Source organism: Microcaecilia unicolor, chromosome 2 (assembly GCF_901765095.1).
Source record: "Microcaecilia unicolor chromosome 2, aMicUni1.1, whole genome shotgun sequence".
Classification (NCBI taxonomy): Eukaryota; Metazoa; Chordata; class Amphibia; order Gymnophiona; family Siphonopidae; genus Microcaecilia; species Microcaecilia unicolor.
The window spans coordinates 209,210,085-209,234,464 of record NC_044032.1 but is presented as its reverse complement, the minus strand read 5'-3'; the positions used below and the strand labels follow the sequence as shown (position 1 = coordinate 209,234,464).

General features: G+C 42.6%; 1 protein-coding gene and 1 non-coding gene across 4 annotated transcripts in view; one reads left to right on the top strand and one right to left on the bottom strand.

The window, feature by feature from the left end:
* Window positions 1-24,380, bottom strand: part of NAA35 (N(alpha)-acetyltransferase 35, NatC auxiliary subunit) — a 212,113-nt gene that overhangs the window by 72,504 nt on the left and 115,229 nt on the right. For all 3 annotated transcript variants that reach the window (XM_030193674.1, XM_030193673.1, XM_030193676.1), the window contains 4 exons: window positions 19,293-19,352; window positions 8,695-8,801; window positions 8,535-8,601; window positions 4,082-4,180 (listed from right to left, as the gene is read on the bottom strand). In XM_030193674.1, the coding sequence (XP_030049534.1) occupies window positions 4,082-4,180; window positions 8,535-8,601; window positions 8,695-8,801; window positions 19,293-19,352 (333 nt within the window). The remainder of the gene's footprint in view (window positions 1-4,081; window positions 4,181-8,534; window positions 8,602-8,694; window positions 8,802-19,292; window positions 19,353-24,380) is intronic.
* On the top strand, window positions 20,133-20,234 carry LOC115463903. The gene has a single exon (XR_003941164.1). It is a non-coding gene; the product is annotated as a U6 spliceosomal RNA (small nuclear RNA).

The window sequence follows — 24,380 nt, the reverse complement described above, 5'->3', positions numbered from 1 at the left end:
ATAGCACATCACAAATTAAATCCGGAAAATCACATTGTGGAAAGTATATGAATTTATTTGCATTCTGCAGAGGGAAATAAGTATTTGATCCCTCTGGCAAACAAGACCTAATACTTGGTGGCAAAACCCTTGTTGGCAAGCACAGCGGTCAGACGTCTTCTGTAGTTGATGATGAGGTTTGCACACATGTCAGGAGGAATTTTGGTCCACTCCTCTTTGCAGATCATCTCTAAATCATTAAGAGTTCTGGGCTGTCGCTTGGCAACTCGCAGCTTCAGCTCCCTCCATAAGTTTTCAATGGGATTAAGGTCTGGTGACTGGCTAGGCCACTCCATGACCCTAATGTGCTTCTTCCTGAGCCACTCCTTTGTTGCCTTGGCTGTATGTTTTGGGTCATTGTCGTGCTGGAAGACCCAGCCACGACCCATTTTTAAGGCCCTGGCGGAGGGAAGGAGGTTGTCACTCAGAATTGTACGGTACATGGCCCCATCCATTCTCCCATTGATGCGGTGAAGTAGTCCTGTGCCCTTAGCAGAGAAACACCCCCAAAACATAACATTTCCGCCTCCATGCTTGACAGTGGGGACGGTGTTCTTTGGGTCATAGGCAGCATTTCTCTTCCTCCAAACACGGCGAGTTGAGTTCATGCCAAAGAGCTCAATTTTTGTCTCATCTGACCACAGCACCTTCTCCCAATCACTCTCGGCATCATCCAGGTGTTCACTGGCAAACTTCAGACGGGCCGTCACATGTGCCTTCCGGAGCAGGGGGACCTTGCGGGCACTGCAGGATTGCAATCCGTTATGTCGTAATGTGTTACCAATGGTTTTCGTGGTGACAGTGGTCCCAGCTGCCTTGAGATCATTGACAAGTTCCCCCCTTGTAGTTGTAGGCTGATTTCTAACCTTCCTCATGATCAAGGATACCCCACGAGGTGAGATTTTGCGTGGAGCCCCAGATCTTTGTCGATTGACAGTCATTTTGTACTTCTTCCATTTTCTTACTATGGCACCAACAGTTGTCTCCTTCTCGCCCAGCGTCTTACTGATGGTTTTGTAGCCCATTCCAGCCTTGTGCAGGTGTATGATCTTGTCCCTGACATCCTTAGACAGCTCCTTGCTCTTGGCCATTTTGTAGAGGTTAGAGTCTGACTGATTCACTGAGTCTGTGGACAGGTGTCTTTCATACAGGTGACCATTGCCGACAGCTGTCTGTCATGCAGGTAACGAGTTGATTTGGAGCATCTACCTGGTCTGTAGGGGCCAGATCTCTTACTGGTTGGTGGGGGATCAAATACTTATTTCCCTCTGCAGAATGCAAATAAATTCATATACTTTCCACAATGTGATTTTCCGGATTTAATTTGTGATGTGCTATCTCTCACTGTTACCAATAACCTACCCTTCAATTATGGGCTGCTCATGTCTTTGTCAGTGGGCAAACTTACAAAATCAGCAAGGGATCAAATACTTATTTCCCCCACTGTATCTTCGGCATGATGTGCGAGACTTGTAAGGCTGTATTTTCAGAACTTTATGTTGGGCATGCTAGAAAGACACCGGTAAATATTCAGCTGGCAGCGGTCTATGTTTTGTTTTGTTTTTTTTAAACACTGACTGCTGCCAGCTAAATTAGCTCCAGATATTCAATGCCGGGGCATTGTCCAAGCACCAGCACTGAATATCTGGTTCTCACCTGACATATGATCACTGCCAAAACCTACCCAGGTCCCAGCCAATATTCCACTGGCAGCAACATAAGAGGATCAGTCCTTTTCCGCTCTTACCAAGTCCAATCCTATCTAGCGAACTACCCCCCCAACTCACCTGTAGGTCTCCACCCAGGGCCTACCTATAGCTCCCTGGTGGTCTAGTGGGATTGGTTGAACAGGAACGAACTTCACTTGCACCTGCCCCTAGTGGCTTCCAGTAGAAAACAGCACTCTCCGAAATGCACCCTGAGGACCTCCTCAGGCGTACAAGGCTGTGCTACATGCAAACCTGAGTATGTGGCCTAAACACCATTCAGGATGTTGCTTCCGCCAGCAAAGGAAGGCAGCTACAACCTAAGTTGAGCCCTCAGCTTGGTAATATGTTCCTTTGTCAGGAGAAGTCTTATCATCCTGCTGTTGAATAGGGCCCCCAGATACTCCAGAGACTGAGATGGAGACAAACTACTATTTGTACAATTCAACCCAGCATAAACCCTCAAGTGCATAAACCCTCAAGTACATGAATCACTATGCTGGATGCAGTCTAACTGTTCATAGCCAACTTGGTCTGTATCAGCTAGCTGTCCAGGTAAGTTTAGTTTATTGGTTTCTTGCTTAACCACTTTTCCAAAGAAAATCAAAGCGGTGTGCAGTCTAAAAGGAAAAAGAAAGGAACTAAAAAATATGACAGAAAGGATAAGATAAAGTGAGAAAAAGGGGAAAAAAAGCACACACACAAAAAACAAAATAAAACAAAAAACAATGATCTCCCCTCTAAGAAGGCAGCCACCACCACCATGAACTTAGGGAAATCCCTTCTGGTGGTGGCCAAACAGAAGGGAAGGGCCCAGAACTAAAAGTGTCTTCCACGACTACAAACCGGGGATAGCTTTGCAGATCTTGACTGACTGAAATATGGAAATATGCTTTCAACAGGTCCAGTGAGAAAAAGAACTCTCCCTTTTGGAATGACACAACAGCAGACTTCAATGTCAACCAGAGATCATCTTTCATGTTGCTTCTCACTCCATTCCCACCCCCCTTACCACCTAGAAGAGGCACAATAGTATGAAACTAAAGAAACCTTATCACTGACTCCCTCGCCACAAGCCACAACACATGGTGAAAAAACCATAACGGTGTCAGCAAAAGGGAAGCCTCACTGCAGAATGTAGCCATTGGAACTTGCATGGCATAATAAAAAAAAAAACCTAATGACCTGGAAGACAACCTTAAGTCATATAACAAGTTGGACAAATAGGCTGTCCCTAACTCCAGCTACACAGCCTCTGCACTCTCAGGCATTTACTGAGGCCACAACAGAAGACTGCATGCCATATAACCAGACTAATCAAATCAAAGTTTATAAGGCCACAGCAAAAGAGGAAAAAACCTGCTCTGACAAAGCCTCAATCCTATAATCCTGAGAATTTTGTTTATGGCAATGCCATCTTCACCTGGGACAGTAGTCTTGCATATAACGATAGACACCAGGACACTGATCATAGGAAAATGGAATAGATTGTCCCTGTCCTCACTAGGGAGGGGGTATATCGGACTGTCCCTGTCCTCAGTAGGGAGGGGGTATATCCTGGTCACCACATTTATTCCCCTGCGAACTGAGTCCAGAACCTCCTATTCTGACGAAACCAACTTCCTCACTGCTTTATGGAAGGATAAAGCCTGAAAAGATTCCTTCAAGAATAGGAAATCCCCTTCTGAGGGTTCCTCCACAGCCAGCTCAACCATGTGCAAGGGGACTCAGTAACCTGTTCTTCCCTTCTAAACAGACAGACTGCACAGTCCTCTTCTCCCTTAACTGACAAGGCCTTTCCCCACTGCTCTGAACAGAGTCCTCAGGTCAACTCACTTAGTTATCCCCCCAGCTCTCAGCTCTCCCAAAGGGGAGCCTGGGAAAGGACAGTTCTCGGAAACATTTAGAGCCTCCACAAAAACCATGGGCTTCTTGACAATTGGACCCATGGAGCCCTCTAAGCCTTTAGGTATACTGCCAAGGGAGTAAAGTTCATCATCAATGTATTTGTGTGCATGAAGTCATTTGTATTCAGCCATTTATGCGCATCAAAATGAAAACCAATTAATTTTAGATATAGAATAATGTAACTAAACTAGCAAAGAATTTTTACAAATATATACATCACATTTATTTTACAGATTTGTAACTACAATATTTGAAAGTCTAAGACATCTTATAGAACAATAGCACATTTATCAAAAGTTCTTTTTTGTATTTTCATCATTTGTACTGCAATGTTTCATGTACTACCTTTTTTGGTTAGACTCATAACTTACAGTACATTAAAAAAAAAAAGCACATCGTCAAAGATGAAGTTGGTGCCCTCTTCTTACCTCATCCTGCAAGGTGGCAAATTCTTCAAGTATATGACCAAGTTTGTCTCTCTGACGAGCCCGGTTGTGCCCATGGATCTGAATAAGGCTGCAAAATGGCTGACAGGAAAAAGGTAATGAGAGTCAGAATCAAATATGCTGGCTTACTGCACTAAGGCGAATTACTAAGCTGCATCAGCTGTTTAAACAGAGCATTACTGCATGCTAACAGCTAAACACAGTGCCCAGTCAACATGTGGTAATTCCTGCATTCAACAGCTAATGTGGAAGGAGACATGGAATGGATTGAGACTGTGCTTTATAATTAACACGGAGATAATTAATATGGCACATAAGGTGAAACTGTTAATGCCACCTCAAGAACGGTACTATACTATCTGCCATGTAGTTAACGTGCAGTAAAGACATTTTCTCTGTGTTAACAATGGATAAACACTGGGCATGCCCTCAAAGTTAATACAGATGTATTGCTGTTTCAGCACATTACTAAAACAATGTTGAGAAAGAAATCCTATATGCTGGAAGCCATAAAGTTTACTGCTAAGTCAAATGTTTCAAAAATAAAACACAAATGTTTTATCTAATATCTCTGTTTTGATGCCTAGAGAGAGTCAGGTGCTTCCAATCTGTCCAGATCAAGGTAGGCCTAGAGCAAAAACGATGGAGCCCATGGCCTGCTAGGCCTAAATCAGAGAGGAGAAAATGCAAATCTCAGGGGGTCTGAAATTATGGATGTCTAGTTGTTCAAGGAAGTTTCTATCAAGAAGCCTGAAAGAACCCAGCAAGGGCAAACACCCAGGATTTCAAGTCCATTATAAAACATGAAATTTCATTGCTTTGTCACCCTCTGATCATCATGCATATCTCCCTGTCCCTCATCCTCTCAGCCCTCTCTGTTTCTCACCTAGCTCATCCCTCCCTCATCCTTTCAGACTGTCACTGAAATACTTTGATGTTTCACTTATATATGCTGTTACTTATCAAAATTTGATTATTTATGATCTGACAAAGAAGGGCTACCTTCGAAAGCTAATCAAAAGATGTATTAAGTTAGTCCAATAAAAAAGGTATCATCTTATTTTTCTATGCTTTATTTTATTCTATTTCTATTGATTACCTCATTGAGGAGGAAATTATTTCCTCCTCTTAATCAAAAGCAGCATAGAAAACTACCAATTATTGTTATAGCTAGAATCCACTAATAGAAGATTCCAATACAGATTAGGAGGAAACAAAGAGGAAACAAAGAAAACTGATGTAAAGAAAACACTGCATAAAAAGGAAAGTTAGAATAGCATGATATAGCTTGATCCTATGAGTAGCATCATCCCCTTTAAGTGGTTCCCTCCCGCCTGGAGGGGGTCCTTCAGCTCTAGTTGCCACTAATGAAATCAGATGAGAATGTTCCCAAAATATATACTTTGCTAAATGGTAAGTTATAATACATTTACAAGGGATCTTAAGGTAGATAGAGGCTCCCATCTAAACAGCACCAGGAGAAGCAAAAATTGTTTCCTCTGTTTTTAAGTTTCATTTGAAATGTCCAAGAAAATCAAGACCTTAGAACTTTTAAACAACTTATTCCTAATCCCGATGTACAGTTTCAATAAGTGATCCCTTTCAAAACTATTACCCAAAATGACTATCAAAGTAGCATACTGATCTTATTCCAGGTCTATCTCTTCATAAAACCAAAGAATCTCCCCCACAAAATGTGCTGAATCACGTGTCTTTCCAAGACAGATAATATACTTGACTTATTGGAAAAGGTCCTTCTATCAAATTTAGAACTTCTAATAAATACTTTTGGTAATACTCTAAATTTCTTTAGGAAAGCTCAACAATCTTAGATTTGCACTCCTTATAACATTTTCTATGCTTTCCACTTCTGAATGAATCGCAGCAACCAAAGCTGCTTGAACTAGTCATCAATTGAATTACATTTGTTTTCACATTCTGAAAGTTTCCAGCCTTAGATTGTAACTCAGCTATTTTCTCCAACTGAGATTGTAAACTAGTTTCTATACATTTAAACTTGTGGTTTCAAGTCCTGAACAATCAGTAGCAACGTTTTTGCAAGATCTGCAATTGCTAACCAAATAGTATCCAAAGAGATATTAGCAGGTCTCTGAGAAAATATCCCCAAGAAATTTGTAACACACATTTCAGCTCCACTATGTTTTACTTGTTTAATCTCTTTGGCTCCCAGGGCAGTTCTCTCCACTTTCATTCTCAAGAGTGAATTCACTCTCAAATCCTGCATTGTCTACATATCCCTGGGTGTCTGTAGTCGGGGGGGGGGGGAACGACACCTCCTGCCTCTCGACCACTTCGATACAAGCTGCTTGACACTTCTTCAGCATACGGACAAGCAAAACTACAGGAGCAGAGGCCTTAAGTCTGAGCTCAAAGATACATCTGGCCCAATGAAACAGTTCAAACTGCCTCCATTCGGATACGATCCAATTGGGCTCTGCACCAGACTCAAAAAATGCTCTCTTTCATGGACCACATAAGAATCAATAGGGCCAGATATTAGCATAGTTGGGGCTGTAGAAAGCCTTGCCCATTGACCGCCCTCTCTTTTCCCCATAATTTTCAAGGTAACTCCAATAACAATGGAGAAAAAAGGCAAGAATCTGCAGAATCAGATCATGCCACCACCATCTTGGAACCCCCTCTCCTGCCTCCATCTTTCAAAATGTTAGCACCAGAGGGTAGGAGTGACTGGGCATCACATCTGCCTTTAGAAGTGGGTGGGAAATTGGGAAATTCAGCCAGGGTTGGTGGAGAGGTTGTGGAGCATTCTGGATGGTTTAGGGCAAATTATGTGGGGCTTACAAGATTATACACACCTGCACGAATTATGCATGCAAATAATCATGTTATTCCCCGGGTGTAACTAGACCAATTATCTATTAAGTATGGATTCTAAGATTATTGCATTGTATTACTTATGCTACATAGTTTATATGCCCTAAACATATTAAGCATACAAACGTCCTTGAAGGAGGAAGTGACATCACCGGTGTGGACAGTCACCCTTGAGTGAAAAAGTGTTGATGCAGCACTAAATATATGCTATAAAATCTTTCACAGACACTCTTCTTAGCTGAAAAGTGACCAATTGCCCTTTTAGAGATGTGATGACCACAAGACTAAAGTTAGACAACTAGAGAAGTTCACGCACAGCAAATCTACCTCGGGATCACAAAAAGCACTCAGTCCCTGCAAGGAGTTAAAGATAGCAGCACCAGGAAAGGCAGTTACTACAAAAGATCTAACAGATGGATCTAGTGGTGGCCCAAGGGTGGAACTTCCTACCCATGCGAGTGGGAATTTACTAGTGCTGCTTACGAAACTGAAATCAGAGGTACAATATGTCTGAACTGATATTAAACAATTAGTGGCTGAAATTAGAGGTACAATATGTCTGAACTGATATTAAACAATTAGTGGCTGAAATTAAGCAATATCTAGTGGAGATAAAGCGGATGCCATTGTGGAGATATTATCTCACTAATTAGAATTGAGACTTCAGGGCTAAAGTGCAATGCAACTATTCTCTTAAATATCTCATTTATAAACCCTATTTTCTATAGAAGAAAACCTCCACCTACCCTCTTCTATGCAAAACAAAACCTAGCTACCAACTGGCCTCAGAAATGTCTCAGCAAACAGATCAGAAGCTTCACAGTATCTTTGCGACCACAGAAAAATACTGAGCATTCTAAGGCTGCACAGTATTTTTACAGGACGAAATGTGCCACATTTCTTTGTTTTTCTGGCTCCACCAACTGGTCAACAGACATAACCCACTGTTTCTGGATTATTTTGGTATGGACACTAAGGAAATTAATGTTTGAATTTTATATCCTACTAAGACTTCACCCGTGGATAATATTTTTTTCCTAATGCCAAATAGAAAAATTGATCACTTTCAATGGTGGTTCATCATAGACAGCAGGATAAATCAGACACACAGATGGAGCGACATTTCCTGATGGCAGCAAGAGTTTTTCTGAGCATGCGAATGTTACCTGAAGAGTTTCCTCAGTCTAACGTAGAGCCTAAGTGTCAACTCCCTGGACAAGTGGGTCTGCATCTCTGTCTGATTTATCTTACTGTCTACAGAGACCTCCCCCTATACAACTGGTTTTCAAGATAAAATTCAATTTTGCAAAGGAAAAGATGAACAGCAAAAGAAAATATCTTCAATGGCAAAAGAAAAAAAAATAACAGCACACTACTATGCCTGCAGAGGCATGCTCAGAAAATCAGCCAGGCTTTTTCTGAACTCAGAGAGATAATCATGCAGTTGCTGTCAGATGACATCACCTCATTTGTAGCTACAAAAATACATGCAACCAGAAATTTGTACTGTAAGGGGACCAAATGTTATTTAGAAACACTGGCTCTAAACTGTACTGTTCTGAGGAGAGTAGCTGCTTACCCGAACACAGTGGCTAACAAAGGAATCGATGTAGTCCTTAGCCTGGTGGTTATTATACAGACAACATCTGTAAGAAAACATATATAGTAAGAACAGCTGACGTTTTGGCTGTTCTAAACAACAGACTTCTTATTTGTATAAAAGTTTTAGAAAAACTTACTTAGGAGATAAAACTGGAGGACTAACAAATGATCTTAATGCGTCTTTCACCATATCCTGCATTAGGTGTGTCCCAAACACCTTCTTGTTATCCACCAGAAAAGTAGTCTTTTAAAAAAAAAAAAAAAAACTCATTATCTCCTAACACCCAGATCAGTCAATATGAACACAAGGAGACAAAGTTTTTAGCAGCCATAAATGACTGTTTGATGGAGCAGCTGGTTTTGGAACAGACAAGAGGAGGAAATTAGTCCTCACTGCAATGTAAGACCTAGTGCAAGGAGTAATGGTGGTTGGGCTGCTTGGTAATAATTAATGCAATCAAATTTGAAGTAATCACTTAGGCGTCCTTTTACTAAAGCTTAGTGTGCAGTAATGGAATTAGAGTACACTAAATAATTCTAGCGTGCTCTAAGCTTTAGTAAAAGGGCTCCTTAATTTGCTCCTTTAAGAAAAACTAAAGCAGCATTTAACATTAAAGACGATATTATGATATAAAAATGAGGACATTCATTAGAAAAATACTAAAACGAGTAGTTGCAAGAGTTAAAAAAAAAAGTTTACACTCAGCATGGACACAGAAACTCAGACCAAATGTATTCCACGTATTAGAAAGAGTTGAAAGATGACCAGCACGGTTAAAGTGTGGAGGCTATTAAAGCCTTTTAAAGCCTAAATATTTATTTATCACATTTGTATTTCACCTTTTCCCATTCAAAAAATGGAAAACAGACTAAAATGAAGAAAGTAGAAAACAGCATAACCATTAGAAAGTTAGATGTAAACAATTAATAAGACCAGCTAAAAGGGAATTTGAAAATACTTGGGACAGAGGCAAAAACTCCTTTGTCAAGAAACACTCAGAGCAAAAAGACTGTAAAGGATTCAGAGAAACCACTAAACCAGTGCTTCTCAACTCTATTGTGGAGGCACACATAGCCAGTCAAGTTTTCAGTAGAGCTAACAGAGACTCCTGCGGGTTCGTGATATGCACTAACAAATCATCTGCAAAAGCTGCAATTTTGAAACAATGTGTGCCTATCCGGACCCCACAAATTGAAGCATTTGCTACAACATCCCGAATCAGAGGGTCTAGTGTCAACACAAACAATAGAGCTGACAGAGGACATCCCTGTCTCATGCCCCGCAGTATAGGAAAGGACTGGGAGCTCAATCCATTCACCCCTACCCGTGCACTTGGCTCTGCATATAACGCCCATAGAGCTGAAATAAAGTGTCCTGAAAATCCATAGGTCTTCAATGTATCAAACAAAAAAAATCCCGTCTGACCCTGTCAAAAGCTTTTTCTGCATCAAAGCTAATGAGCACTGACTGTATATTACCTCTGCGCCTGCAAGCCAGAGATGCCAATATCTTCCGAAGACTCTTAGCCACCGACCTACCTGACACAAACCCCACCTGAGCCTCATGCACCAGGTCCGGCAAAAAAAAAAAAACAGGTACCCAAGATCCTCGCCAGCAATTTAGTTTCAAAATTCAAAAGTGATATAGGCTGGTAAGATTCTGGTCTCTGGGGATCTTTACCTGGTTTAGGTAACACAATAATTTGTGCCTGTGCCAAGTTGGAGGGAGGTTGTTCCACATCTACAATATGGTTCATGAAATTTGTAAGCACTGGGAGAATTGCCTTACCCAAGAGCTTATAAAACTCGGCCCTAAAGCCATCAGGTCCTGGGGCCTTGTGCAAAGGACTACGCGCTATTGCTAATTCCACTTCTTCCTCTCTAATAGGAGCATTTAAAAAAATCTACATCCTCCTGTTTAAGCCTTGGCAAAGACGCATTATCTAAATACAGTTGCCCCAGCAGCTCCTGACTGGCAGGTGAGGCATACAGCTGTTTATAAAACTCAAAAAACTTTTACATATTTCTTCATCCGAATGAACGAATCTCCTGCTGTCATCTTTAAGTGATATAATTTTCTTAACCCCACCTTGAGGACAAATCAATCTGGCCAGCAAACTACCCGCTTTATTCCCATACTTATACAACCTGTATCTAAAATATGTTTGAGAGTTAAGGGCCCGACTATGTAAACATTCGTTGAGAGCCATCTGCAAACTCAGTAGATGTTGTTTATGTTCCTCCTTATGAGTCAACCCATACTGTCTCCTGGCCTTATCCAATTGTGAGCTCAGCCGCAGTATCTCTCTGTCCCTAGACTGCTTCACAAAATGAGAATAGCTTATGATTTCACCTCTCAAAACCGCTTTCACCGTTTCCCAATATAAAAAAAGAGGTTAGTACATAAGCACTGCCACGCTGGGAAAAGACCAAAGGTACATCAATCCCAGCACTCCGTCTCCAACAGCGGCCAATCCAGGCCCCAAGAACCTGGCAAAATCCCAAAATTTAATAACGATCAATGGACTTTTCCTTCAGGAATCTGTCCAGACCCCCTTTAAACTCAGCAAGGCCAGCTGCTGTCACTACCTTCTCCGGCAATGAGTTCCAGAGTCTAACCACGCGCTGAGTAAAGAAAAACTTTCTCCAATTTGTTTTAAACCTACCACATTCTAATTTCATCTTGTGTCCCCTAGTTCTATTATTGTTAGAAAGCTTAAACAAACGCTTCACATCTGTCCACTCTACCCCACTCAAAATTTTGTAGACCTCTATCATATCACCCCTCAGCCGCTAAAGAGTCCTAGCCTTCTTAACCTCTCCTTATAAGGTAGGCGTCCCATCCCTTTTATCATTTTCGTCACCCTTCTCTGCACCTTCTCCAATTCCTTTATATCTTTTTTGAGATAAGGCGACCATAACTGAACACAATACTCCAGGTGCGGTCGCACCATGGAGCGATATAACGGCATTATAACATCCTCATGCTTGTTTTCCATCCCTTTTCTAATAATACTCAACATTCTGTTCGCCTTCTTGGCCGCCGCAGCGCACTGAGCAGAAGATTTCAACGTCCTATCCACGATGACTCCCAGATCCCTTTCTTGGTCTGTAACTCCTAAAGCAAAACCTTGCATGACATAGCTGTAATTTGGGTTCCTCCTTCCCACGTGCATCACTTTGCACTTGTCAATGTTGAACTTCATCTGCCATTTGGATGCCCAATCCCCCAGTCATAAGTACATAAGTACATAAGTAGTGCCATACTGGGAAAGACCAAAGGTCCATCTAGCCCAGCATCCTGTCACCGACAGTGGCCAATCCAGGTCAAGGGCACCTGGCACGCTCCCCAAACGTAAAAACATTCCAGACAAGTTATACCTAAAAATGCGGAATTTTTCCAAGTCCATTTAATAGCGGTCTATGGACTTGTCCTTTAGGAATCTATCTAACCCCTTTTTAAACTCCGTCAAGCTAACCGCCCGTACCACGTTCTCCGGCAACGAATTCCAGAGTCTAATTACACGTTGGGTGAAGAAAAATTTTCTCCGATTCGTTTTAAATTTACCACACTGTAGCTTCAACTCATGCCCTCTAGTCCTATTATTTTTGGATAGCGTGAACAGTCGCTTCACATCCACCCGATCCATTCCACTCATTATTTTATACACTTCTATCATATCTCCCCTCAGCCGTCTCTTCTCCAAGCTGAAAAGCCCTAGCCTTCTCAGCCTCTCTTCATAGGAAAGTCGTCCCATCCCCATTATCATTTTCGTCGCCCTTCGCTGTACCTTTTCCAATTCTACTATATCTTTTTTGAGATACGGAGACCAGTACTGAACACAATACTCCAGGTGCGGTCGCACCATGGAGCGATACAACGGCATTATAACATCCGCACACCTGGACTCCATACCCTTCCTAATAACACCCAACATTCTATTTGCTTTCCTAGCCGCAGCAGCACACTGAGCAGAAGGTTTCAGCGTATCATCGACGACGACACCCAGATCCCTTTCTTGATCCGTAACTCCTAACGCGGAACCTTGCAAGACGTAGCTATAATTCGGGTTCCTCTTACCCACATGCATCACTTTGCACTTGTCAACATTGAACTTCATCTGCCACTTGCACGCCCATTCTCCCAGTCTCGCAAGGTCCTCCTGTAATCGTTCACATTCCTCCTGCGACTTGACGACCCTGAATAATTTTGTGTCATCGGCGAATTTAATTACCTCACTAGTTATTCCCATCTCTAGGTCATTTATAAATACATTAAAAAGCAACGGACCCAGCACAGACCCCTGCGGGACCCCACTAACTACCCTTCTCCATCGAGAATACTGACCATTCAACCCTACTCTCTGCTTCCTATCTTTTAACCAGCTCTTAATCCATAATAATACACTGCCTCCGATCCAATGACTCTCCAGTTTCCTTTGGAGTCTTTCATGAGGCACTTTGTCAAACGCCTTCTGAAAATCTAGATATACAATATCCACCGGCTCCCCTTTGTCCACATGTCCTACATTACAGCACTCAAATATTTCCCAACACTTCATAAGCTTTCCTTGAAACTTCGAGTTGTTTTGTAAATCCAATGGGAATCTCCAATGAATTCTTTCTTTGGCCCCTATGCCCACCTCCTACTCCATGCAAACCCACACGTGATTGGAAATGGCATAAGGCCCTATCTTCGCCCTTGACACTGAACTAAACAAACGACTCGATATTAATAATCTATCCGTGCCTGAGTGGAGTGAGCCCTCGAAAGGTGTGCATAATCTCTATCCATTGGTGGAGCACTCTCCAGACATCTACTAAATCAAGCAGTTGACCTACCCAGAGCAACCCCCTGTTGGAGTAATAATGCCCAGCCTGCTCTTTCCCAGATCTATCCATCAAAGGATCCCACGCAGCATTAAAATCCCCGCCTATCATCAAATCTCTATTCTGATAACGTAATAAGACCTGAATCATCTCTTGATAAAATGCTACACACTCTCCCACCCACCAGGTTTTAACTTAGCATGTTCTAAATGATTAAGGTGTGTCTCCTGTAACAAGGCAATATCTACTCTATGTCTGTTTAACTGTTGTAAAATTTTTGATCTTTTAATAGGTGACCTCCCACATTCCATGTTACAATTTTTACCATGTCAAACAATCCAATAAAGAGACAATAAGTACATTAAATTGTACAAAATGCCTAGAAGGGGTCAACAGTCATAAAGGTTAACAGACATCAATAGCATCTTCTTCCACACATAAGCTTCTTCTCCCCTCACCACTTCCCAACCCACCCCAACATACCTCTGTAGACCCCAGTTTGACCTCCCCTCTCCCATCCTTCGAACCCCTCCCTCTCCTCCCCCCCTGTGCCACCCCTTTCCAGACCTTGTTCCTCGTATGGGAACCATCACGTCTAACACCTCCCTGTGCTCCCTCCCGACATACACAGTCAAATAAACCCTCAGATCCCTAACAAGAACAATCTAAGGATACCAGCAAGAGATGCGTATATATATATATATAAAAAATCAAAACAAAACTCTCTCTCTATATATGCACTTGTATTCTCAAACGCCCTCCGACATCCACATACCCATACATACACATCCATGTTAGAACACTGTATAGTCAATCTCTTTCTCAAAACTTTCAATTCAGACTCTCCCACACCCAAAGCAGTCTGTTGTATTGATTAAGAGCTTGCTTCCTCTCCGATCTGGCACTGTCTGTGGTCCATTAAATCACCCTTCTTGTAGTCAACAAATATATGAGGACCCTATATAACTAAGTTCTCTTTAGCAGCTGTTCAAATGCTGTGCTTACCAAAACACAACACCGTCCACTGTACCAGTTGGGTTTCCACATCCTCGCCAACCTTGTTCTACCTGGGAACCATTCCTTTAGTCACTAAATATAGATCAACAAGACACCACACCAGCTGTCAATAAAAAAAAAAAAAAAAAAAAGTGTACAACTTATGTCCTTGCCAAAGCATTAGGTCTGCACGCTCTCCAAATTAGAGGTCTCATAGCTTCACCATCCTTGCTCTATCTCTAAATTCCAATGTGTTAGACCTCAATTGTAATCCAATAGGCCTCGGCGCCAGTGAGCAGTCACTGTGAACCTTCTATAGATGGCTCTGTCCTTGCACTCCCATTTTCCAACTGTGCCATAAATTTCCTCGCTGCTTCCACCAAGTCATAAGTCTTCGTGGATCCTTGATATGTAATTTTTAATGTGGCTAGGTATTGCAAGGTGAACCTGACTTTCATAGAAAAAAGTTTGGAACAAATTGGTACAAAAGCTTTGCGTTTCGCCGCCACCATAGCAGAGTAATCTTGGACACAAAGGATCTTCTGATTCTCATAAGTTAGTACCTTTCCCGAGCGGATGCTTTGCAATACAGCCTGCTTGTGGGCAAAATTTAACACCCGCAGTATGACAACAAGCGGTCTGGATGCATTAGGGCACTGAACCCCCACTCTATGTGCCAGCTCCAATCGCACCGGGCCCAAGCTCTCTGGCAGTTGTAGTTCTTTTGGGAGCCACTGTTCCAAAAAAACTCTTATCTCTCTATCATTAATCGCTTCAGGCAGCCCCACCAGGCGAAGGTTATTCCTCCGCGATCAATTTTCCAGCTCGTCCACTTTTGCTTCCAGGACCTCCACTTGAGATTTTAGCCGCTCATGGGTGCCTTCCACAGTTGAGACTCTATCCTCCATCTCGCTCGTCCGTTACTGAAAAGCCACGCACTCCCAGGCCAAATCCTCCAGCTGCGATTGCATCCGCTCTTATTTTGTATCAATAGGAGTCAATTGTCTCTCCAACAAATTTTCTAATATCATAGACATTTCTGATGTTATCTCCGCTATCCAGGTCGATGATACAGAGGGGCCTGCTGGGCTCGAAGGGGCCGCCATTTTATCCTCCACGTCTCCCTCTGCTCTTCTCTTTAGAAGAGGATTTCGTCGCCATCTTGTCAAATCAGAGGTACCAAACCAAACGCGCCGATGTTCCACAACCTTATTAGACCTTTTACACCTTCACTGATGGATCCATGCAGATATAAAACTCGGGGGGGGGGGGGGGGGGGGACACACTTCAGGGCCGGAGAACCTCTCACCAGCGGCTTCTCCCAGACATGACATCACGTGACCCCCCTTTTTAAAGAATTTTAAAGTAGCTCTTAATTTTTTTTCAAAACTCGTGAGTTTTGTGATTTGTAGAACAATAGAGCTTGAAGAGCATGCAGTAGTTGTACAGCTATATTTTATTTGTATTCTTGTATGATTGATTTATTTCCTGTTTATTTTTGGCGTTCCATTTCTTTTTCTTTGATTTTATCTATTTTACACAGCTTTGATTTATTTGTTAAAAAAAAGCGATTCGAGTCTAAATAAACAAAGGAAGTTTAGTGCCCAATGGATCTCTACTGGGGTCAATGCCCAATGGATCTCTACTGGGGTCAATGTTTTATTTTGTTTTTAATATATTTATAAATGATTCAGAAAAGGGAGCATGGGTAAGGTAAATACATATATAAATAATGAAAAATTATTCATAGTTGTTAAATCACGAGAAGACTGAGGAATTGCAAGATTGGGGGATTGAGCATTTAAACAGCTGATGAAATTAAATGAGCACAAATGCAAAGTAATGCATATAGGGAAAAATTATTCTGTGGGGTTACCGTATTTTTCGGACTATAAGACGCACTTTTTCCCCCCCAAATTTGGGAGGAAAATGGGGGGGTTCGTCTTATAGTCCGAAGGTAGATTTGGTTGGCTGGCTGGCCGGCCGCCCACCCTCCGAGTTCCGGATCGCTGTCAGGGTTACCTCCTCCCCCCCTGGCCCTGTCACCACTTCTCCCTACTCACGTGATCTTCCCTGGTGGTCTAGTGACGTCGGGGCAGGAAAGAGCCCCCTCTTTCCTGCCCAGCGCGCTGCTCTCCATCTTCCTGTATGCAGGACTCTTTCCTGCCCCAACGTCACTAGACCACCAGGGAAGATCGCGTGAGTAGGGAGAAGTGGTGACAGGGCCGGGGGGAGGGCGATCCCAAACTCGGAGGGAGGGAATCGGACAAGACGCACCGGAGCACCTAGGTTTTAGAGGAGGGAAAAAGGAAAAAAAAATTTTTCCTATTTCCCTCCTCTAAAACCTAGGTGCGTCTTATGGTCCGGTGCGTCTTATAGTCCGAAAAATACGGTAACTTTATAAACAGGGCACCAAGGAAGAAGAGGTATATATATTGTGCTTATTTATAAAATAAACATATGTACCTATGTGTCTTTATATAAAACAACCTCCCTGAATACTATCACACAAAATTATACCTGTCCAAGGCCTCATCTGCAGAGGCTTAATCTCATCTAATCTACAGCAGTTGAGCTCTTACACAATGCCATCACTATGATCAAAAACTGGAACAAGACGGACTGTTACAGATTCCTACACAGACACATGTCAGCAGAATCCTTCACCTCAGTTGCAGATGCAGGACATCTCACCTGATACAAAATAGGCAACCGCAGAAAACACGCAGACAAACTGAAAACAGAGATACCGGACTCTGCATGTCATGCAACACCACAGAAACAGAAAGAAATGCACGTCCTCCCGTACAGAGCAAAATAAAGTTGACAGATGTAAATTCTCACCACCAATTGAATCACTAAACCAAAGATAAAATAATTTTTCCTACCTTTGTAGTCTGGTGATTTTATTATTCCAATCATCTTGTTCTCAATCTTTTTGCTTTCTTCTTCTCTGTTTCCAGGGACTCCTTTCCATTTGCTATTTCTTTTTCTCACCTCTTGCCCTGGCACTCTTCCACATTCAGCTTTCTTCAATTTCTCTGCCTCCTTCTCAAATCTTCCCCTCTCCCCCCTTCCCTTCCATGTGCAGCCTGTCTCCCCTCTTCCCTTCATGTGCAACATTTCACTCATTTTCCTCTGTGCTATTGTCTCTCTTCCTCCCCATCCTCATTGCCTCCTGCGGGTCCAATATCTTTTCCTACCTTCCTCTTCCTACCATTCAGGCCTCTCTCTCCTGACTGCCGTAACGCTACAAACTTTGTGGTTACTGGCAGCTATTAGAACAGGTCTTCCTCTGGCCATCCACAGGCTTTCCCTCTGCCACGTCCCTCCCTAGTGGCAAAAATGAAGTTGTGTCAGAAGGAAGGACCCTGGGGCTGGCCAGAGGAAGGCCCATTCTAATAGATGCCGGCAACCACAAAGTTTGTAGAATTGCAGCAGAGAGGAGAGAGACCCGAAGGGTGGGAGAAGGAAGATAGTGAAGCAAACCCAGACCTGAAGGGGAAGTGTGCCGATTTTTTTGGGGAGTGGTAAAGCTATTATTTGGGCTGGCACTTGCCACCCTGTGCCACCCCATAGCAACGCCTATGACCTGGAGGAGATCCCCGCAGACTCTACAGCACATCAATGTGCCACACAGCACACCAGTTAAAAAATGCTGCCCTAGTCTTTACAGGCTCTTTGGAATTAGCACCCAATTATTTACATCAACTCTTGGTTCCTTACCAACTTTGCTCTTCCTAACAGACCCTTTCATCCCCTTCCACCTCCTTTCTGTGCAAGACTTGATGTTATTTGCTCCTCAGCTTTTGCTTACATTGGCCCAAAGCTTTGAAACTCTCTACCTTCATTTTGAAATAAGTAGTACTTCTCCATTTTTAAAGCATTGATCAAAACCTGGCTATTTAGACAAGCCTTTGGCATATATATTATTCAGCTCATCTATCTCCTGTGGGTTATTTTGCTTTGTTTTTGATTGTAAACCGCTTAGCGGTACATCAAGTGTTTGTAAATAAACAAATAAGCTTCTAACAGTTTTCCTCTGCCTCCCTGGACATCACGATTTTGGCTATTTTAAGACCAAAGGAACTTTAAACAAGTGAGCCCTTGTTTGGGGAAAAGCTCGCAAACCATTTTTAGCCATGTAGGCTTTGGAAAGCCCCTGCTTAACTCTGGGTATGAGCGAATAGGAATGGATCTATTTTTTAGGATGTGGTTTGGTATTTGTGGACTGGACCAACTACTGGCCCCGATAACAGCTAGGTTTGATAGACCTCTGATCTGACCTCATATGGCGCATTTTATGTTCTTAAGACCAGCATCCTATTTCCAATAGTTAACAATGCAGGTCACTTGAAGTTACCCCTTTCACAAATTTTCTTTTTCAGACTGAATAAAGTACTGTGTTTGCCATGTCAATCCCCACAGATATACAGAAATAGTAAGTCAACAGTTGCAGGCAATACCATTTTATTGAAAACTAAATTACAACTGTTTTTTTCCAGTGGAAAGTTACTGCCATCAACTTGTTTGACCTTTATTCTAAAATTATTCATGTAAATGAACAACACAGTTGTCACTTACTACAGAAGGCTCTGATTTTAGAAACCACATTTATTTTCAAATGTGGAGCTTCTTATATTGTACTGTGAGAATGGGAACTTAGCTTCTAACACATGAAATTTTTTGTGAAAAATATCACTATATGGGGGGGAAAAAAAGTCTTCCCCTCTTTGGATCACAATCCTGGCTTGAGCAGAGACGTTAGCCTTATTTTAAGGCAGTACTTGCAGCACAAATATGGAACTTGAGTTCTTCACAAAAATTCAACTGGTAGGAGCAAGAATAGAGTCACAGGATATCTACTGAAAAATGATTATTGAATAATACCCAAAAAGATTTGACTTACCTGCAACAAAGATCTTGAAAGAACACAAGGTGATTGTTCACTAAATTCACAGAAAAAATCCTAAATAGTAATTTAAAAGAATAGAGAAGCACTGTTAGTAAACATTGTTCCACTAAAACATGCTATCTCAGTTTATGACTTTCACAGCAAAAAGAGTTATAGACTTGTGAAACACTTCCTAATTTAACAATTTTGAAACTCGTTTTTCTTTAAACATATTTTAACTGTTACTATAAAGGAGATTCCTGTTGCAGTGGGCAGAGTAAACTTGCTAAACTGTAATGGGAGCTCACCTGTGAAGACAGCAGGGGAATGTGACCAACATGAAGGAGGATATCATCCTTGGAAGCTGCTCACAAGTTCAGAAACCAGCAAGAATAACATCACCCTCAGTAGGGATATATCTCCCCTAACTGTCCACAGAGAATATGATTATTTTAAAGGTATATCATTTAAATAATCATCCAATGTATGTTTACAATACATAGGAGCAAAAAGTACAGGAATATATTATGTTGTGGTAATACAGAAAGAGAACATTCATCAGAATTCTAGAAAAACATCTCTCCCAATATATAAAAGATTTTTTTAAATCAAAAACTCACTTTAATATCCGATTTCCAACAGTCTACCACAGGGGTGGACAATCTTTATACAAAGAGGGCCACCTGAATGTCAGTACTATACCTAGAGAGCTGCAACATTAAGTAATATGGAAACGGAAATGCAGAGCTGTATAGACGTTCTGTGATATGTAAAAAATTAACTAAAAATGACAAACTTCTAGAATGGCTATTCTGAATATAATTGTGGAATACAGAATTTAAGATTGCCAAAACTGTGCTCGCTTCGGAAGCACATAAAATTGGAACGATACAGAGAAGATTAGCATGGCCCCTGCGCAAGGATGACACGCTAATTCGTGAAGTGTTCCATATTTTTAGAGCACAGGAATGTGGGATTGGGGCAGGGGGGAAGGCAGAGAATGCTTGTGGGGGAGGTGAGAAAGGTGATACGTTGTTGGTGGGTACCTGGAACGTGAATGGGTTAAATAATCAGGGAAAATGCAGCAGAGTATTTAAGGAGTTGGGTAGACTGAAGTGGGATGTTACGTTTTTGCAAGAAACACATTTAAGATCAAGGGATACGCATTTGCTGAATCATAGGCCTTTTTTGGAGGTGGTGGTGCATCAGGGAATAGGACCAAAAAAGATGGGGGGTGTGGCTATACTGATCCGACAAACTTGTGGATTTGTGATTAAAGAGATGTTTCGAGACACTAGTGGGCGGTGTGTGGGTCTAAGAGGCTTACAGGGGAAAGAGCTGACATTGATTAACATTTATGCTCCGAATGTAGGGCAGAGGGAATTTTGTCAAACACTAAAAGAAGAAATCTTGGGATTTGTGAGAGGGCAAGTTGTAGTAGGAGGGGATTTCAATATTGCCCCAGATGCAAGACTAGATCAGTCGACAGGAGGAGGGCAGCAGAGCGGTCTTGGGAGGAAGGCATTGTTGCAATGTTTGAAGGAGTTGGAGGTGGTGGATTGTTGGAGGTTGTTACATGGGATGCAGCGGAATTACACCTTTTACTCAAATGTAGCTCAGACGTATTCCCGGATAGATGGATTATGGGTTCATCAAAACGGATGGCTTATGGTGAAAGCTGCTGAGATAGAGACCATTTGTGTTTCTGATCATGCACCAATGTGGATTAAATTACATGGGTTGGGTCAGAGTAGGGAACAAGTAGTCTGGAAAATGAATGAATCGTTACTTGGGGATGAGGAAGTGAGGGAAGATATTCAACGTACTATCTGGGAGTATTGACGTTTCAATGATAATGGGGAAGTAAAAGATGGGGTGTTATGGGATGCGCTGAAAGTTGTGGTGAGGGGTGTTTTGATTAAGTGGAGGGCACGTAAGAAAAGAGAAAAAGGACAACTGGTGTTGTCCTTACAAAAGAGGATATTTTATTTAGAGCAGATGCATAAAAGGAACCCTACAACGCAGATATGGGCAGAATTAAAACAAGTGTGAGAGGAACTAGCACAATTACAGACAGCAGAGGAAGATTTTATGAGAACTAAGCTTAAGCAACAATATTTTGAATTTGCTAATAAATCTAGTGCAATGTTGGCCCGCTATCTGCGGGCGAGAAGACGGCGTTCCCTTATTCAGAAGTTGAGGGATGAGAGTGGAGGATGGCACTATACTGAATTATAGGGAAATGTTTTGTGGAATAGTACCAAAAACGTTATAGTGCGTCTGGAGAACCACAGATGGTAGATATGGATCGGTTCTTGGATCAGATTCCTTTGCCATGTTTGGATGAATCTGAAAGAGCTCAGTTTGGGGAACCCATTAGATTAGGGGAAGTTCAAGGGGTGATAAAAAGACTCTCTAATGGAAAAGCGCCAGGCTTAGATGAATATTCGGCAAGGTTCTATAAATGTTTCGTAGGGGAGGTGGGGGACCTTTTGGTGCGAGTGGGGAATGGTGCTTTGGAGGGTAATGGGCTTCTGGAATCCATGTCTGAGGCTAGGATAATTGTTTTGCCAAAGCCTGGGAAAGATCCAGTAGAATGCAGTGCCTATAGACCCATATCCCTTCTAAATGTGGATGCAAAGATTGTGGCTAAGGTACTGGCTAATAGGCTGGCTAGAGTGCTTCCGAAGTTGGTCCATATTGACCAATCGGGATTTACACCGAAGAGACAGGTAGGGGATAATATCAGGCGTACTCTTCATTTGATCTGGGAGGCACAAAGATCTGGGGATAGTACAGTTTTGTTGGCCATAGATGCTGAAAAGGCTTTTGACCAGGTAAGCTGGGGGGTTTTGCGTGCAGTGATTAATAGAATGGGCTTGGGAGATAATTTTGGGGCTTGGTTGTCAGCGTTGTACACAGCACCGAAGGCACGCCTTAACATTAATGGGGGCTATACTGCCTTCTTCCCAATAGGTAGGGGGACCAGGCAGGGTTGTCCCTGGTCTCCACTCCTTTTTGCTATGTACATGGAACTGTTGGCTGTATTGATAAGGCAACACCCAGAATTTAAGGATATTAAGGTTGGGGGGATGGAACATCGAATTGCGTTATTTGCAGATGATGTGCTGCTTTATGTGGTAGATCTGGAGAGGTCACTTCCGGTGGTTTGGGGGATTTTTGAGGACTTTGAACGATATGCTGGCCTAAGAGTTAATATGGATAAGCGTGAACTTATGGGGATATCTTTGCAACATAGGGAAAAAAGTAGATTGAGAGCACTGTTCGAGTTTCGGTGGACCAAGCACCATATTCGATACCTAGGGATTCAAATTCCTAGGGAATTGGGTAGGGTGTATAGTCTCAATTATGGGAAGATAATAGATCAAATTCGGGGAGAGTTGTCTCAATGGAAGGGATTGTGGCTATCGTGGTGGGGGCGTATGGCTGTGGTGAAAAATAAATGTGTTGCCTAGATTGCAAGTTTTGTTTCAGGTGTTACCAGTAGAGGTTCTGAAACGGATATTGAAGCAATTGCAGGGTCTGGTGGGACAGTTTATATGGGGGGGGGGGTATGTATCCCTGTTTGGCGAGGCGAGTGTTATGGGGAGATCCTGAGAGGGGGGGTAGAGGGGTACCTAATTTTGAATGGAATTACATTGCTGCTCAATTGAGGATGATTGTAGATTGGGAGAGGGGAATAACTAAGCTGGCCAGTCAGTTGGAGCAATCATGTAGCCCTTGGAGCAATCATGTAGCCCGCAAAGGCCACTGAGCTCTTATTTGTGGACTTCTGAAGTAATGGGGGGGGGGGGGGGATATTGGCAGGGATACAGAACCCATATGTGAGGCATCTGCTTGAAGTGTGGGGAGGAGTGAGGAGGAAATGGGGGCAGTTGGAAGGGGTGTCAACACTGGCGTCTTTGCGGTGGGAACCAAGATTTGGGGCAGGGAGAGCAAATGCTAGGTTTGTGAGGTGGGAGCAAGCGGGCATTGTGAATTTCCGAGCAGTATTACAGGAGGGGAGGGTGAAGAGTTTCGATATGTTGTGTTCTATGTTTGGTTTATCAGGAGGTGACATGTTTTCTTACATACAGATTCAACATTTTGTGGGGGCACTGGGTTGGAAGGGGGGGAACCCACAGGAGAAGGAGAGTTTGGAAAATCTGTGGCTTTTGTTGAAGAAGGTTCCCAGGCCAATATCAGTGATATATAAATTCTTGAGGGGATATGACCCTAAGCCATTTGGTTTTCAGGGGGCTTGGGAGTAGGATTTAGGTTACCGCTTTTCGGATCAAAAGTGGTAAGTTATTTGTGGGGAGGTGCGGAAAGCCTCAGTATGTGTTTTGGTGTAGGAAAATGCATATAACGTTTTATTTCGTTGGTATTATACTCTGGAGAGGTTGAGGAGGATGTACCCTAACGTGTCGGATCTGTGTTGGAGGTGTGGTCTACAAAGGGGTTCCTTTTTGCATATTTAGTGGACATGCCCCGGGGTGGCACCTTTTTGGCAAGGGGTTATGAAGGCCTTAGTAAAGTTAATTGGATCATCATTGGTGTGCAGCCCTGTGGTGTGCCTTTTGGGCTTACACAATGAGAGGGAAACTTGGAAGGAGCGGAAATGGCTGTGCTGGGGGCTGGCGGCAGCTAAGTGCCTCATAGCACAGTATTGGAAGAGGGTGGATCCCCCGACATTGAGTGATTGGAAATGTAAATTGGGTCAGTTAATGCAAATGGAGAGATTAACGGCCTGCCGTAGGGAGGGGCAAGGAGGCATGATGGAAGATGGGCCCGCTTACAACAGCTACAGACAAGTATTTAAGTTAATGAAGTTATATAAGGGGGGTGGTTGAGGGGGGGAGAGAGTGTATCAAAGAATCATGGGGTGACTTCATGTTGGGTAGAGGTGAGGGTGGGTTAGAATGAATGGGTGGGGGGATAATGTATTTAGGGGCATAAAGTTGAGCTGGGTGGTGTTACAGTTATGATTTTGTTGTTCTTTGTTGCAGTGGGTACAAGAGGGAGTTGGTTTCAGAAATAATAATGTACTAGTTTAGTGCATATGGGCCCCTGCGAGGGTAAATGTGAGCGAGATGTGCTCTT